Source organism: Periplaneta americana, chromosome 3 (assembly GCF_040183065.1).
Source record: "Periplaneta americana isolate PAMFEO1 chromosome 3, P.americana_PAMFEO1_priV1, whole genome shotgun sequence".
Lineage (NCBI taxonomy): Eukaryota > Metazoa > Arthropoda > Insecta > Blattodea > Blattidae > Periplaneta > Periplaneta americana.
The window spans coordinates 95,059,450-95,078,817 of NC_091119.1; the positions used below are offsets into that span (position 1 = coordinate 95,059,450).

A 19,368-nucleotide genomic window follows, 5' to 3' on the forward strand; every position below is an offset into this window, starting at 1 on the left:
GATCCGTATAACGTACCTCTGATGGTCTATTGTATTCACGGGTCTAAAGGAGTTTCATAAACCCCCCCTCATGGGTGAGATTATGGGAGGCTTTGGTGCCTCTGATAAAGATCTGTGATTTGTCTACAATGCACCACCACTGTCGTCTATCTTTGGATAAACGCAAGGAACACCCACCACGGCAGAAAATCGATTTGGCAATGCGCAGACACAAGTGGTGTCCATTTTCTAGACAGATGATATTCATTCATAATGTTCTGCCCAAGAGCAGGTCTTTAATTGCACACCCAACATTCTCCAATCTTTCCTATTTTCTGCCTTTCTCTTTGTCTCTTCATATGATCCGTATATCTTAATGTCGTCTATCATCTGATATCTTCTTCTGCCCCCAACTCTTCTCCCGTTCACCATTCCTCCCAGTGCATCCTTCAGAAGGCAGTTTCTTCTCAACCAGTGACCCAGCCAATTCCTTTTCCTCTTTCTGATCAATTTCAGCATCATTGTTTCTTCATTCACTCTTTCAAACATAGCTTTGTTTCTTATCCTGTCTTTCCATTTCACACACTTCACCCTTCTCCATATCCACATTTCAAATGCTTCTAGTCGCTTCTCTTCACTTCGTCGTAATGTCCATGTTTGTGCCCCATATAGTGACACACTCCACACAAAGCACTTCACTAGTCTCTTCCTTAGTTCTTTCTCCAGAGGTCCGCAGATGCTCATAATGAAAGGGAATTATGAAGTGTGTTGGTAGAATGAATAAGAAAAGGCGGGAGAACTCTGAGAAAAGTTCAGAATCTCAACTTTTGTCCACCTCAAACATAAATCCTGCATTGCCAAGATTTGAATATAGGTCCACTGTCATGGTAAGCCAGTGGTTTATCAAGTGAGCCCACAAAGGTGGCTAGCGTGTATGGCGTGGAAACTATAAAGGCCTGCTCCCATTTAGCGGAATCGAATCGAACAGAATTTCTCTTCACAATGTATTTAAATGGAAGATAGCAGAAAGCGGCACTTCGAATCGAAGCAAAACGAACAGAACAGAATTCATGAGCTAGAATATTTATTCCACTGTCGGAATAGAATTTCTTGTTTAGGATATGATCGTAAGTTTTCGTGAAGCCTTCGTGAAAAAACAAATGAACTACATACATTCTTGGCGGCTTAATTTGTTTACTATTGAAAGTTAATGGTGAAATAGTACGTATACCAATCACAATGTAATATGAACGAAGAAAAATTAATAAATCTTGTGTAGAAATTATTCTCTTTTGTATGGCAAAACACAAAAGCACTCTTCGGTTCGATTCCACTAGGTGTGAGCGGCAGCAGACTTTTCGTTTCGATTCGATTCCTTAAGTGGGAGCGGGCCTTAAGTCATCTCATACAGTGGCGGTTCCTCCATGGACCAGAGGGAACACGCTGTTCCCTTCCTCCCTGCCCCCTTAACTGACATTGTGAGATATACTTCATTCTAAAGGATAGGCCTACTTGCAGTTTTCAAAAAGCGACAACAGCTACTGTCATTGCAAGTTATCTTGAACCTTACATCCCCTAAGTCTGTCTTTGGAACTGCTCGGTACGGCGTGTACTCATCAACGTAACGGCACGGCAAGGATGCCCCTCCCTCGGGTAACGTGACTCTTCAAAAAACGTTGGTTCTTTTACTTTACGGCTCTCTACTGTAAAAGAACTTGGTTCAATACAGACATCAACTTCTCTCGATACTCCGGTTTTGAGAGGAGAACATAGTTTCGTAGCAAGCTTTAATTAACCTGTAATAAGTATTTAAAATATAATCTTGTGTACACTCCTCTCTCATCCGGGTTGAGGACCGGCAATGGAGGAGTTACTACAGCTACTTCTATACATTATATAGGCCTGCATGACTTACACCTTCAGCTAATAAGTACATATTCTTATAACAATATTTTACAGGCTTATTATTTGAATTTACATTAATTTACAATTATACACAATCCATATCCCTATCATTGCTGCCATCATCGCTTGTTCCAAAATTAACTATTTCGTCAATGGCATCATCCATTCGGAATTATCTTCTTAATCGTAGGTACTACTTTCTGAACACGATAGAATTCTTCGATTGTATCCCGAATAACATGTTGATCGAAGTCGTCCACTTCAACTTTACACAAGTCTAACTCTGGAATGAAATAATATGTTTAGTAGAACTATAAGAAAATAATAACTTGCAACAGTAATTCATTCTGTCGCTCTCAATACAGACACTATTGTACATAACTATTATAGCAATAATTTCTAAACATTACATACCTATTCTTTCCCGGATTAGTGTGAGGTTCATTCGGTTGTAATTCAATATTATTTTTAATTCTCTTCACGGAACTAATACTTTTGCCAGACTATTTAGCCGCTCTCTCATATTCCTTAGCAAGAGGTTCCAGCAAATATTTGTTTAATTTTTCCTCCTCGCAATGCTTAATTTTATTATATTTGCGATAATTTCTCTTTCTCGGCTATGGATAACAGCGTTACTTTTTCTCCGCGGTGGTGTGATTTCACCATAATTACTACCCTGTGGTTGCTGGTCCATGGTAACACTACTGGTACGCAGTGAAGGAAATAGCTCTATGTTTCTTGACAAGAGATTATGCTGCGGAGCATGCGCAAACAACTCAGTTGGCTCCACCCGCGTTACGCGCTTCCTTCCCTCTGCCCCTCTGTCCCCGCTCAGAAGGTTCAAGATAACTTGCAATATCAGTATCGTTAGCAGACTTATTGCAGTGAAGTGAAAACGACTCGAGCCCTTCTCGTCTGCTGTGCTTGGTGATGTGGTGGGAGTCGCAAGCAATGTTTTCTCCGAAGCAGGCTCGAGTGGACACGAAGTTACCCGAGTATCGCTGGAAGCTGTAGAGTTACCTCTTCCCTTGCGGAGTATTGAGAATTGTGGAATATACTGTTTCATCAAGCTAGTTTTATTCATATAGTGATAATTAGGAAAACAATTAAGTTCGAAGAGTTTTTCGTGTGACATAATGTTGTGTGTGAAATTATACAAAAGTTCTTTAAAAATCCGTACGATCTACTCATTCGCGGCCTGAGTTAAATCTAACGAAATAATGGCAGTGGAACAGGTGACTCCTGCCCAACGAGTTAGAAAGAGAAGATTTCTCTTTCTAACTCGTTGCTCCTGCCTATTCCTACTTCAACGAGACCAAGCGCGAGCGCCGTGATGCGAACCGTGCGTTTTTTTAAAGCGCTTTAGTAAAGCGCTTCATGCCTTTGCTGCAGCAAAATGAGGGTCGAAAAAAAACGTAAGTAGGTCAACTGACTGCAAAATGGTGGACAATTAATATTGGCTTCTATTTCTGCCGTAATAAATTTAACCCTAAAAGAACCAAACATGTTAAATAATTTCGACTTCCATGATAATGACATGGAATTATTACTAGACGATTTTGACAATAAACGTTGCAAAAGACAAAAACACACATTCCGCCATGATGGATCGTGCAGCAAACTGGTAAAGCGAAGTTCTGATTTGCTGCACGCTTGCTACAGCGCTGCTGCAGCGACGGTGAAGCAAATGTAATAAAAGAACGGTCTTGCTGCAGCGCTTTACGTCTTGCTTTAAAAAAAACGCACGGGAATTAAGACAGCGAATGTTGTATCGATAGCTGAAGTCGAGAGCGTTTAGTTCGATCAATTTTGCTGAGAAAAGCGCGGTTATTTTGATTGGCAAACCTACTCCTCTCCTTCAGTGGCGTATACTGATTTAAGGGTCTGGGCTACCACTGACCCTATTATTACACAAAATATATTTTAAAAACCCTATAATAAAATTCCTTACCTATTTATATGTCAATTCCAGACGTCTTGATTGGGACGAAAATACTTTGATGACTTCGTAATTGAAATTACAGTTGGGCCGCTTACGAAGTTTCTGTATAAATGACATTTCAATGGACATCAGTGCCAAGCCGGATAAACGTTCTTGTGTATGAGTTGATCTACAGTAGGATTTTATTCTCTTCAACGCAGAAAATGTTCTTTCTACCGATGCTGACGTAGCTGGTATTGTCACAATTAATGTTGCCAATTTAAGGACTTCAGGAATAACTTGGTTCAGCTGGTTTTCATATAAGGCAGATAATATTTCATGGATAGGTTTGTTCGAAAAATCAAAGACTTCTGCTGAATATATTACACTTAATTCATTTTTCAAACGTACTTGATCAAAGTGACTGTTATAGGACTGAAATAATTTGTTTAGTGCCTCATTCGGGAAGTTTTCTCTATAAGCAGAAAATTTTTGAGAATCTAGAAGATGTGTGAACTGAAGCTTTCCATAATCAGAAAATCTGTCAGTAATTTCCATGTGCATACGATCTAGTATGCTGTAGTACAGCTGCCTGTATTTTAATTCATCATCTCCTTTTCTTCGCTTTAATGGTGGTTCCACTGTATTGTCTGAAGAATTTTCATTTTCCATATTACTCCATATGGACGGAAACCAACTACGTCTGAACTCGGATATAGTATGTTTTAACTTTGATACCTCTTGCAAGCAGTATGCTATGTCTAGACCTTTTGTCTGAAGAATATTGTAGAGCACATCTGTATGTGCGAACACTCTAGCATAGACTTCAAGAAGAAATATATTCTGAAACTGTGTGAAAAAATACAAATATCCTTGAGCCTGCACAATTACAGCATCATCCCAGTTTTCTTCAGATATTTTCAAAGAAAGCAGTCAGTTGTTCTCTGTATTACTTTACTGTATTTACAAGCCGAGATGTAAAATTCCATCTAGTTGGTGCTACTTTTGGGAGTTTCTTTTTCATAAATTCCTTGAGTTTTTCTGATCTTTTAGGAGATGATGAGAAAAATGCAGCTAAACCCGACAGTGTTTTGAAAAAAAAAAATGCGGCATTCTGGAATGGATAAAGTAGTTTGTTGCAAAACTAAATTGAGAACATGGCTGTAACAATGGACAAATAGTGCTTGAGGATACTTTTCTTGAACTTTTGTTTTTAAGCCATTAATATTTCCCGCCATAACTGAAGCACCATCGTATGTCTGTGCAATTAACTTATTGCCGACATTGTATTCTGCTATAACACCTTCCACATGCTGAAACAAAGCAGCAGCAGTTTTGCCCGAACTGGCATTTGTGAATCCTATAAACCGTTCTTGAACATTGGCAGTACTGTCGACGTATCTTAAAACAGTGGACAATTGACTCTGATTAGAGCAGTCACTTGTTTCATCAACAACAATGGCCACAAAAGGTGCTTCTTCTATTTCAGATTTTATGTTCTTTATCATAACCCCACTTATAGTAAGTCATTCTGAATTGCGGGAGAAGTACCACGGAATACTGTTGAACTCTCAAAATGATTGGCCAGTAAATGGTCAAATTCACTTAAGGAACTTAAATATTCAATATAATTTCCTCTATTGTCTGATTCCACACTCTCATTATGACCCCGAAAAGCCAATTCTTGTTTTCCTAGAAAGCAGACTGCGTTAATAAGACGCAGTAAAATCTCCCGATTTTTTTTTCACAAGAGCATTGTGTTGGTTGATGTGTAAAACTTTTTGCTTATCTAGCTGTAAATCAATTCTTGTCTTCCCAAAGTTTGCAAAGTTCATGCTACTATAAATATGAGCTTTTGATTTGTCGTGTTTTAGGACTGCCGTTCGAAGGGAGTTCATATTAGAAAACCCGTCTTTTGACCACACATTAGTTTCGCGGCTAAATAACAAACATGGCCAGCAAAATAGTTTAGACAGTTTAGAACTACCACACAACCAATTCCACTTACCATATGATGTTGAAGTGAAATGGCGTGTGTACTCACGCTGTTTTTCTTTTACGTCCATGGACAAATTTAACTCAGGAGTTGGTTTTTCCATTTTCACAATTTCAACTTTCTCGTTGTATGTACGACGGTTAAAAGGCACTTTTAATAAACTTTCTATTACACAGTCATTTTCAACACACACCTCTCCAGAAACTTGTTCTGCCATATTTTTCACAATATAACTTAATTGGGAAATTAAAAACTTAATAATTCACAATTAATATAACTCTTAGACACTCGAACAAATCACAAATTTAAAATACTGCACTGCAAGAACACAATCACATTAATGAGCTAGCGTACTAAGCATATTGTTGCTTCGCGCCTTCCAAGAAACCGATCACGAGAGCGGAAACTCACCCACCTACAGTGCACGAAGGAAACAGGGGGGAGCGGGGGGACGGGGAGTTGTGCGACGTGAGCGGAACGGTCACAGGCTACCCTTCGTAGCAGCGGTTTCTCCAGTGATGCCGCCTTGACAACTTGTTTCTTTCGAGAGCAGAGAGCGCATATAAATCTAACAATTACTTTAATTTTAATTACTGTGGTAAAACTAATACGGTAATACAAAATTATTACATTATGTTATATTATAAACTTTTTCTTTTGTAATTTCCTTGGGCTACCGCCGGTAGCCCCGGTAGTCCGCAAAATACGCCCCTGCTCTCCTTACATAACTTAAAACTAAAACAAAATCTTATACAAAACATTTTCAAAGTAGTTACTATAATTCTGTGAAATAGTTAACTGGGTGCTCGTCAAGCGGTAAATTGTAGGTTTAATTTAGGTTTATTTATTTTTAGTTAACGGTATTATATATTTAGGCCTAATAATAATATCAATAATAATAATAATATAATATCATTAATCTGTTTTATATTAATATATTCTTTTTCTGATTAAGTTGTTAATGAAGTAAAAAAAAAGGAATTGGTAACGTTGCAAAATCGTAATACAGATTTTTATATTATTATTATTATTATTATTATTATTATTATTATTATTATTATTATTAGTGTTATTTCTGATCTATTCCCCATCGAGAAATAGCACCGCACGCCACTGATCTCATAAGCTACTTTAGTAGAGAACCCAGAACTTCTGCTCAAGGTAGATTAAAGGTACATCTACACGTTTCAATTTTCCATGAGTTTCCACATGCAATCTATGTGGATTATTGAAAGAATCAAGTTGAAAACGAACATTCAATTAAGAAGAATGCAGATTGTATTTCTACACTGTGCGCCGTGTTGAACGTCATCTTCACTACGACCATAATATTACTCCTAATTAATAAATATTAAATATCAGTCCAATACTTAGGCCTACTTGATTTACAAAATTGTGGTTGAACACTCCATAGACACTCGTATTTGCGATAATCTTCAATAAAGCTAATCGTACTTGCCGTTATTTTCAGATTAAAAAGTCCACCATCACCAAACAAAATAATTTTCTGTTTATTCACGGCCACCTAAAACAATCAGCTGTTCTACATGCTACCGTTGAACGAAATACGCACAAGATATCCACCGGCGATGGGTTAGCTTTCAATTGCCACATGCGCTCGCATTTTTAGTGGGAAAAAAGCATATACAATATTGAATTCGTTTTGTTCACTCTTGCATGCATTGCTTGAATGCTTAAAGTTGAAAGAGAATTTGAACCGTGTCTGTAGATGTAGGCCTACATTTATTGCTCTTCTTCAACGATACACAGATGAAGTGAACCATCTGTTTACAACTCATAGTGAACCTTTCCACCTCATTTTCGGTTTTCCTATAAGCTCTGGTTTTTAAAGGTCTACACCAGCGGTGACCAAAGCGGGTGTCGTTCACAGACATTCAAACGGGTACGAGGAGTTTCCTGTATATTACTGTGTTTCATTCACGTACTGAAGGCAAGCAGTGGTGGTATCATGTCGCTCCACAAACTCTGTCTCTACAAGCAGTAAGAGGTGGTTTTGTAAACAATGAGGAGAACTTCTTTGTTGTTCTGTCGGACAAAATGTAATATATTTACTTTGCTCAACGATTCAATTAGGAGAATATAGAAACATTAATTGCTACGCTGATAATTTACTATTATTATTATTATTATTATTATTATTATTATTATTATTATTATTATTATTATTACTACTGCTGCTGACTACTAAGTATGTGTTTCTGTAATTCTTCTGTATGTGCATGATTATTGATATTTTTAGATCTTATCCCTAGAAGGATAAAATTATTAGGTTTTATCTCAATTTTAATCTTCTTAATCTTTGGATGAGGGTAACTATTTATTAGTTATTCATTTAATAATAATATTGTAGAAAAACTGATTCAATATTATGTGCCAACGAACTGTTAAACGCCAGGAATTGACATGTCTTAAATCACAGCCAGGAAGAGAAAGATGAGATAAATAAATGTAAGGAAGTCAGCTACCTACTGGGGTTTCAAATATCTCGTGCTCTACGCCTTTCAATAGAACAGAATTTCTCAAAAGAGTTATGATTAAAATAGCTTAAATAACTTGTCCATAAGAAGTTTTTAATTTTGAAAAACTACGAATTTCTCGACCAAGTATCGAGAGAAGAATTTAGAAAATTCGTGATTATATTCAAGAGCAAGGTTAAAAAGAAGAAGCAAGAGAAATCGTATATTATTCACTGGCTCTTGATGACAGCAATGACATTACTGATGCAGCAGAATTTGAGATTTTTATCCGTGGGATTGCTCAAGATGTTAATACAGGGAGTACCACTGGTTGTAGTTTTCATGCCAACTACCTTTCCTCCGTCTCCTTACTTCATAGGCTGTCTGTCGTATGTAATCACTGCAGCTCGAGTTTTGGCCACCGCTTGGTCTACACTAATGACGTTAAGTAGTTACTTACCGTCTACACTGATAAGCTAATTTAGGTAGCCTTGTATCCTCACTTCTAACCATATATTGTGTCCTTATGTTCGTAAGTTATATTGTTATATTTTTTTATCGTTTATTGTATTTTTTATTCTGTTTAATGTCCACATAGTGTATAAAATCTAATTATTACAGTCTTTTATTCTCCTAGGAGGTTCATTCCTACTTTGTATTCTACGATTATACTTCCCTGTTTCTTTTTACTTCGTTATTTAACGAACTACGAGATTACTTAGCGCCCATGGGCTTGGCGATAGCGAGATGATATTTGGCGATATGAGGCCGAGGATTCGCCATAGATTATTACCTGACATTTGCCTTACGGAAAAAACCCAACCAGGTAATCAGCCCAAGCGGGAAACCAACTCGCGCCCGAGCGCAGACAAATGCCTTAGTCTGAGCTACGCCGGTGGCTTACTTCCTTGTTAATATCCATATTTTTTTAAACGTATTGGAGTACCGGTACTGTTACAGTTATTTGGTAATGTAGAAGTTCATACTTAGTCCTTATTGCTTTGGTTTTAAAAGTCTACGAATACTACCGAAAATCATTGGAAATACTGCTAATTTTGTATTTACATCTTTTTCTGTTTCAAGTCTTATATTTCAAATACTGTAGGCTATATTTGTATTCAAGATTCATTTTCTAACATTAATTTATAATGTATCGAAATAGCTCAAATTTCATATTCAAGAACTGAATTAATATTGTCAATGTTTTTAAGTCTGTTATTTTACGACGCTTTATCAACTTCTTAGGTTATTTAACGTCTGAATGAGATGAAGATGATAATGCCGGTTAAATGAGTCCGGGGTCCAGCACCGATAGTTACCCAGCATTTGCTCATATTGGGTTGAAGGAAAACCCCAGAAAAATCCTCAACCAGGTAACTTGCCCCGACCGGGATTCGAACCTGGGCCACCTAGTTTCGCGGACAGACGTGCTAACCGTTACTCCACAGGTGTGGACGTGTCAATGTTATTTTTCTGAATAAATGTTTATGACCTGCTTTGAAGAAAGTCCTAAACCCTTCCAGTATGATAATTAAATGTTTTTGAGAAAGATTTGCAATGGTTGCGTTTTCAATGCTTTTTTCTTTTCAACATTATGAGCTCGAACAGATTTTCTCAAATTTTGAATTATGTTGAGTCTTCGAGCTATTCTTCTCAATTAAGTGCACTTCACTGTGCTTACTGCTCACCATCTGTCTGCCGCCGTCGGCGCTGATGGCTGTGTTGGTGGAGATGCAGGCTGTCGTGTACCTCTTGGAAGGAGCCGTTCACCTTGTGCAGTGCAAGGGCATGACTCTTGTCGAATACTAGGCGACCCAGGCCCAAACTCTCTAGCAGGTGCTCGAAGCCCTGCAACATACAAGTCAGTGGTGGTTAATGAGTTACCTATCCTCTAGACCAGGCATGTCAGAACCCTGCACAATGTGCAGTCGCGCACATTGTGTACTTGTCTCTATGCAATGTGCAGTTCCTATTCCCCTACCTGGAGGGAGTGAATCGGCTTGGAGGGAAAGCGACAGGACTGTACATTACCTGCAGTAGCAGAACAGCTTTGGTTTCAGTAACACAGATCAGTACGGGTGTGCTCATTGAGCTGTGATTGTGAATGCGTTATGAAAAATAAAGTGAGGAGTCCACAGATATAACGAAGAAGAGAAATCACGAATCATATAACATAATTGTTATGATGTTTTCCTCAGCCAACGGTAATTATTTTAGCATGAAAGGCTTTCATCATATCATGTGGACCTTATAGTGATGTGAGAATTTAAATCAGATTAGTAAAGTTCTCAAAATATGATATTCGCCAGCTCTTATTTCTTAATCAGTACTCTCACGGCAAAACAAACATAACGATGATGTTGTTTTGGAGTCTGTACTAACACAGCCATCAATGGTTAGATGACTTACAACTTTTATTTGATAAGCTGATAAGTGATGAGAATATTGAGTAAGAATATTTGTAAGGCGGAAAAAATTTCTGGAAAAATAATACATAATGGCGAATTTTCCATCTCACGTTACTATATTATCTTAATATACTTACGTTAATAAATCTTTAAACCTGACATAAAGAAAATGTCCTCGCTTCACAGCTTGTGAAGTAAGTTACTCTTTTAACTCAATTCAGTAACGCTTCCAACTTGCTGATACTTGCTCTCAACGTTTTCCAAATAAACTATATATAAATTTAAATACAAGCTTAATTTATCCAATTTATTAATAATAATGTGAATTTATATTAATATACAGCAAGGAAATGATTCCAGTGTAAAAGCCTTACAATGTCCTAATGCATGTAATTGGCAGTAAAATATTTATTTAACATTTGTGCACCAATGGTCCCAATAATGCTTGAGGAACAATGAAAGAGTATAACTTTGAAATAATCAGTACCTACTACGTAAAATGAAATACTGTGTTCGTTTTTTGTTGTTTCGAAATTACTGCAATATTTATATTTTCTTCAAATACTGTATACGTAAATAAATTATTCTTTACAAACGACTGCTTTGTAAATTGTAACTGAGTAAGTCTATTATTTCTTGTGTTAAAATTATTGTCAAATATAGACACTGAGAATAATTGTGTTTTTTCCTTCTGATAAGTATGTTTATAATGTCCAAATGTCAATTTAATTGAACACTTGAATTGCAGAACAGACTCTTGTACAGCTGTCAAAAGAAAAAGTGGCCGCTATCCTGAAACAAAGTTCCCTTCGGGTATCTTCGCTACAATTCGGAGACAGGCGATGTTACATGTTTTTGGACCACGTTGCCTGATATCTACAGTTATAATTGAAGTATACTGTGTGTTATTCGATAGCATAGTGGTAGCGTTCAGGCCTCTTATTCATGAGGTCCTGCGTTCGACTACAACCTCGTGCTTTTTATGTTCTTTTTTGTTTTGTTTTTGAGAGAGACAAACTATACATAATGACTCCTTTCTCTTTTACCATTATTTTAGTAATTAACATCAGGTTCATTAATATATTATGCCATGACTTTATCATTATCATTATGATATTGTGGCTGCAAATGGAAAGAAAAAAGATTTTATTCTCAATAAAATATCTTTCGTGGCATAAACAAAACAAATTTACTGGCGTCGGTCTTAAAACATTCAAACAAACGTTCAAAAACCAAAACAAAAAGCCACAATTCAATATTTACCTCTTATCTTGATCATCTTGCAGTCGAGTGGGCATGGAATTGACTAGTCTTTGTAAATAGCGATTGTTCTTAGACAAGATATTCCAGGCATTCTGAACATACATACATACATAAGTGTTCTGTCCATGGGCAGGTCTTTCATTGCAAACCCAGCAATCTCCAATCTTTCCTATTTTCTGCCTTCCTCTTAGTCTCCGCATATGATCCACAAATCCTAATGTCGTCTATTATTCTTTTCAACCAGAGACCCAACCAATTCCTTTCTCTCTTTCTAATCAGTTTCAGCATCATTCTTTCTTCACTCACTTTTTCAAACACAATTTTATTTCTTATTCTGTCTGTCCACTTCACACGCACCGTTCTTCTCCACATCCACATTTCAAATGCTTCAATTCGTTTCTCTTCATTTCGTCGTAATGTCCATGTTCTTTCCCCATACAATGCCACACTCCACACAAAGCACTTCACTAGTCTCTTCCTTAGTTCTTTTTCCAGAGGTCCGCAGAAGATCCTTCTTCTTCTATTAAAAGCTTCCTTTGTTCATGTTTGCAGTCTTTCTTGGGAAGGATAGGCTTAAATGCGGTAACATCCCGTTGCTTTCCGCACACCACTATCTCTTTCGCGTCTTATTAAATTCTAGGGGGCCCAAGCGTGGAGATGAGGAGAGTGGATTTGACTAATTGGGCCCTCCGGACTTCACCGAAAGTCACGACAAGGGTTAAATATTAATTCTATCAGGATGTTTGACCCGATCAGAGACCGGGAAATCTCAATTAGCCTTTGCCCCCCGCATCCTGGACTAGCTTCTACGAATCATCAGAAAATCTTAGAGTGTGATTGGGCCAATTTTTCCGAAAATGTTTCCACACTTTTGCCCTCGTAGGTCAGCGGACGAACGTCGGAATTTAGATGCCAACGTCTCAGGTTCAATTCCTCGTTACTCCTTTTCATTTTATTGTGGTTCAAGATAGTATAATGTAATAATACAAAAAGAAAAACTAATACCAGTATTATGCAACTGGATTTTTCCAAACCTAATATTAAATTTATGTTATTTATATCGCTAAAGAACGATTACAATATAAATAACTTGAATATTATTTATACAGTATTACTAAAGAACGATAACAGAATATAAATGATAAATATCGGCTTGTTTAGTTAATATAAGATATTATATAATACGTATTTAATTATCTAAATAAAATAACCTATTTTACAAAGAAAGATGGTTATTTGTGTTCTAATAATGACTTACATAAAATACAGATTATTTACATTGCGAAAGAACAATAACAATATAAATAACTTGAATATTGTTTTATAATGCTAATGAAGGAAAACAGAATATAAATGATAACTTGAATATTATTTAAATCGCTAAAGAACGATAACAATATAAAAAAAACGTGAATATTATTCATATCGGAATTTCACAGATTTATTACAGATGTATTTAAGAAATTGTAGAAGAATAGTAATTAGTAACAGTGTCCTATTTATTCTTCTTGGAGCCAAATTTGTAACTTTTAAGTGTGGTTACTAAGTTGAAGTGTATGTGTTGTAACAGATGCTTGATTTGTTATGTATGTGAGTTAGTTATGGGATGCTTGATGTCGTCGCAATGTCGTAATTATAGTTTGATTGTGTTTGTGTGACTATTGTGTATTAATTTATGATGTATGGTACGGAAAGCTGCATATTTGTGTTATAGAAGTGTTACGTATGTGTGTTGTTAATGTTTTTGTATGTTTCAAATTGATATCTGATATTTGTTTTGCAATCGCAATGCCTAATTTATGGATTGTTTATGTTTTGTTTACATCGCGTAAGCTAATTTAATTTTCTTTTCCATTTCTCCTTATGCTTATCTTTTTTGCCTATAAAACTATAGCCCTAACATACATATGTAAAATAGGGCTAACCCCCATTGGAGATACAATAATAATTATTATTCATATCGTTATAAAACGATAACAGAATACAAATGATGACTTGAATTTTATTCATATCTCTAAAGAACGATAACAAAATATAAATAACGTGATGTCCATAAAGAACGATAACTGGATATAAATGATAATTTGAATATCATTTACATCGCTAAAGAAGGATTAAAAAATAAAATGAAAACTTGAAGAAGGCCCGAACCCACGACCTTTGAATCATTAAACAAGCACTCTACCGCTGGTCTACGAGGCGCAGATATGGAACAGTTTCATAGTTCCGGAACTGCTTGTACAAGCACATGCATCGTGTAACATCGCCGCGACCCGAAGTGGACTTTGAAAATATTTGCTGTTCACGAGTGCGGCCACTTTTTTTTTTTTTTTTTCAACTGTATATTCCTCCCGCTAAGAACTGGTAAGAGCAACACGTGAATGAAGCAATCTGCACAGACCGGCGTTCCGCGCACATACACTTTCAGTGTCTGATTTCTGACATGCCTGCTTAGACATAACTTTAGCTTCAAAATTGCCCCAGTGACATGGCTAATGTGGGGAAAAGCTTTTTTATTTTATTTATTTTATTGGGTTATTTTACGACGCTGTATCAACATCTAGGTTATTTAGTTTCTGAATGATATGAAGGTGATAATGCCGGTGAAATGAGTCCGGGGTCCAGCACCGAAAGTTACCCAGCATTTGCTCGTATTGGGTTGTGGGAAAACCCCGGAAAAAACCTCAACCATGTAACTTGCCCCGACCGGGATTCGAACCCGGGCCACCTGGTTTCGCGGCCAGACGCGCTGACCGTTACTCCACAGGTGTGGACGGGAAAAGCTTTAAGAAGACCTTAGTGAAGATGATAAAAATTCATTGGCATCACAATTACACACTGGATCTAATGTTTTGCTAGTAGGTAACAATTGGTATGACGAAGAGGAAGGGGAGAGGATGATGATGATGATGATAATGATAACCAGGGAACGGATTTATATGGACTAAAAATATATGAAATATGTAAATATATATGTAGTTATTTTTACCAAAATATGGAATTAAATATGGATTTTTACCAAAATATGGAATTAAATATGGACTTAAAATTATAAAAAAAATGACTATGTACGTTAAATATTGGTACATTTTAATCAAACTAAACAAAAAATATAATGGACGTACCTTATCTTCCAATGTAGTTTCAACAAAACACAATTTTTATTGTCTGTTACCATAACAATAGGTTACAAACATTTCTTTCAAGTGCTGAAAAGTGAATCTTCTTCTATTGTCTCTGAGGATAGATTTATACTGACTAAAAGAGCGTTCGACGTCACAAGAAGTAACTGGTACATAATTCAATTTCACAATGTCTGCTGGGGATAAGTCCAAGTTAATCTTCACTGTTGATTCACCACTCATCACAGCAACAACCTTTTGTAGTTCTTCATATCCAGGGTTTTTTGAAAGTACAGTGTCCACCTTAGCTCTTACTGCATCTGCAACTTTACCTCTACCACGATTCAGTTGTTCCACAGTACTATTTATAATTTCAAAACTTTCAGATAGTGAAAGGTGCCTATTTTGGAGACTTTTGAGCGTTTTTATGATGCATGAAAATGTATGCTGAATGTGAGCTAAGTCATTCTTCACACTTATGTCACAGGTAACTGTTTTCGCAGTATCAATTGAGACTGCATCTTCAGAGTCCAATGCAAGGAGAACATTGTTAATAGAGTCTATATGTTCGGCATAATATTCAACTGCTTCTAGCCATGTACCCCATCTAGTTAAAATTGGCTTTGGTGGCAATGGAATTTCAGGGTACATTTCTTTCAACACGTTAACTCTACTGGGAGCTTTGAGAAATACTTTTTTCACTGATGAAATCAACAAATCTACTTTAGGGAAATTGTCTCTGACCACTTCTGCCACACGATGAAATGCATGCGCCACACAAGTAAAATGAGTCAATTTAGGATATACAACAGATAATGCTTGTCCAGCTTTGACCATATAAGGGGCAGCATCGCTAATAAAGAATAACACATTATCGTACATAATACCCTTTGGCCACAGGATACCCATAGCTTCGTTGAACAGTTTAACTATAGTTTTGTTATTGCACTTTTCTAGAACATCACAATGTAAAAGAATTCGTTCAGAATATTGTTCACTTAACAAACCGATAACTACATTACCAACAAGTCTACCTTCTTTGTCGGGAGTCTCATCAATGGAAACCCAAATTGAACTATCTTTAATTTCATCTCTTATCTTCTGTATTGTCTCATCGTAGATGGATGGAGCATACGTCTTCCTAAGTGTTGACTCATCCGGGATTGTATGTTGAGTATATTTTTCAAGGAATTCCCTGAAGACCTTATTCTTTAGTTTGTAGAGAGGAATATCAGCAGAGATGAGAGAACGGCACAGGTCGATGTTAAACTCAGATCTTACATTCGATGTTGTTGGTTGTGTTAAAAACAATTGTCTCTGCTTGGAATTTAGTTGTTTGTTGGCCTGATGTTTACTAGTTGTAATGTGTTGTTGCACCAGGAACTTTTGTGTAGATGATACTGCACACTGACACAAATTACAAAATAATATTTTATTGTCAGTTGATAAACCATCTTCTTTAAATTCTGAAATGTAACTTGTTAGTTTTGATTTTAAATTGACTGAATGACGTACTTTTGGCATATTTACCGTCTTTATAGTATGATTTACAAAACTGAACCTATGTGTACTCTGACTGGCATTTAACTGTTGAGCTGCACAACTGAAGTCTGTTAAAAATTTTAAATTAAATTAATACAGTTTTGTAACTTACTTTCCCATTGTTGATAGGACTGCTAATTTTCAAATAACTCTGATGTTAAAGGGATTACTGAACATGTGTTTAAATCTCTATTGTTGAAATGTATTTTTAAAAGTTAATGGAATTTTGTTTTGTTTTATTGTTAAACCTAATATAATATGGACTGTTTTATATGAAATATGGAAAATATATGGAAATTAACGAAAATATGTACTAAACTCTAAAATATGGAAAAATATGGAAAATAAAAGTAGGATTTTTCAACCCTACACATTGTGAAACATAAAGATAATGCAAAATATAAATTATATTAGCTTTATAAGTAAATATGTATTTACATATAAATCCTTTCCCTGATGATAACGATAACGACAAAGACCAAATGGTGTAGTGTTTTCTTCATTATAACTTCATACTTCTCTGTATTCCAAAGTTTATGTATACATATTTTGTCTTATGCTAGTTTTACTTATGCATACAAATTCTCATTTCTTTTTGTCTTTCTGTGTTTTCAAGTAATAACCTATAAATTGGCTGGGTGTAGCATGCTCGCCATGATTTCATTTGTATATTATTTTCTTTTATATAAAATTGACTCAAAACTTGGAGAAGTTTAATCTATAACCAGTGGTGGCGATTATGGGAAGGAAGTGGGGACAGTTGCACGTTGGAACGAATCCAACCATACCCCATTCAGTGCCTCCAGACAAAGGATTGAAAAGTGCGCTGCTGAGGCAAAATGCTCTATAATACAGATCTTTCATTATATTTCTGCCTCTGTGCAACATCACAGTTTTGCAGTGAGGGGGAAGAGAGAGAGCAAAAGTTGGTGCGCTTTTTAGTATTGTGACGCCCACGACCAAGATTAGCCACTTGAAATTTAATGGTCACTCACTGGCAGAGATATAATGCAACATCTGTACCATGGCGCCTAGTTTGTGATTTGCAGTTGGATGCGGGCACTGCGAGTCTTAGAGGGAATGTCTTCTATGCATAACGACGACAACATTTGTATCCATTGCTTCAATATAAACTCGCTAATAAAGTCTGTCCTCTGTCTTATTTCTAAACCCTCTATGTACACGCCCAATCATCACGCGATAACGTATTCACGTTAACCCTATGGCCATGCCTCCGAACATGGCCAGTCACTTTTTTCTATTAAAATTTCTCAACTATACTCACCGTCACGTTATTACTTTACACCTCTTCTATGCTGTTATAAATTAATACCGTTGATATTATTAATTAGCAATACTTCAATGGTCCACAATACATTTAATAAATTGTCTAATGTACAAATATAAAATAAGTTAATAAGACCCATGTAAAAATGAAATGTGTTCCATAAGACGTAATGGTTATTTACCAAGGGCGATCACCGCGTGAAGCAAGTCTGATGTTGACAATGACTACCTAAAGTCTAATACAAACCAGAACAATGGTGGTGGCAATCAGATATTTCCTGCTGAACGCAATAGACCAGGGACCCGAAACTCTATAGTAAACAGAGCAGTCAGCATTAGTAGGCTACCTACATACAACAGCAACTAAGGCAGCGGGAGAAGCTAAGCTCTCTGAGAAATGCTGTTTCCCGTCCCTGTAATAGACGTTTCAGATAGACAGCGATCTTTGCAGGCAGTGCAGCGTTCTACTGCGCTGTACCAATCGGACGCTGTTGGCCGTGTGCACCATTCTCGATCATCTAGCCCGTTTATCAGCAATCACGGAAACATGGTTAATTCTTGACCATGATCAAGTTACAGATGCGGTGCACCGACAGTTTCCCTCGATCAACTCAGTACCGTCAGCTGACGGTACGCTCGCTTGAGAAGAATCATCTGAGCGCTAGGTTACCGCGTATAAAACAGCGAACTAACGCACTCTGTCAATTATCGCTTCGTTTTTGTTTGTCGGACTGCTTTCAAACATCCTCGCAGTTTTCAAATAAGTTTCAATAATCATGGAAGAAAAAAAGAAAAGAGCACCGAACTTCTCACAGTTCGAAGTGAGAATTCCTTTAGAACTCGTCAGTAATTATGCATCCATATTACAGAATAAAAGTACTGACGGAAGTTCTCTAAGAGAAAAGCAGGCTACCTGGTTGGATTTAACCTCGCAATTCACATGAGTTATACGTGTTTACATAATTCCACATGATTTGTAACGTAATTTATACAGTGGTTATTTCATATTATTGATAATAATTGGGAAAATTTCAGTATACGGATACCTCACTGACAATTATCTTGAAATAGGCTACAAAAAAGAGCAGATTTGTATGTGTTTGTCGAATGCTCATCATCTTGCTTACGAAAAGACACATTTCAGTGCCAATAATTTATTTGGGAAAATTTCAGTATATGGATACCTCGCTAACAATTATTTTAAAATTAAAAAAAAAAAAAAAAACAATTCGTCTGTATATGTCGAATACGCATCATCATGTATACGAAAAGGAAGTTTTTAGTGCCAATTTATTTTGTGTGCGCAAGGTTGGAATTTTGGAGTAAGAGGCAAAGGAAAGTATCCTTGTTCTGAAATTTATCCATTTATTTAGTGTTCACAAGGTTGGAATTTTGGAGTAAGAGGAAAAGGAAGGTATCCGTGTAATTTCTCTTAATTCAATCGTAAATAGTCTAATTGTCCAAAACG

The 19,368-nt window shown here is 36.5% G+C and overlaps 1 protein-coding gene across 1 annotated transcript in view; it reads right to left on the reverse strand.

Annotated features, from left to right (window-relative positions):
• Zip71B (Zinc/iron regulated transporter-related protein 71B) overlaps positions 1 to 19,368 on the reverse strand; it is a 55,387-nt gene that overhangs the window by 26,536 nt on the left and 9,483 nt on the right. The window contains exon 2 of the mRNA XM_069820958.1: positions 9,967 to 10,126. Coding sequence (XP_069677059.1) covers positions 9,967 to 10,126 — 160 coding nt within the window. The remainder of the gene's footprint in view (positions 1 to 9,966; positions 10,127 to 19,368) is intronic.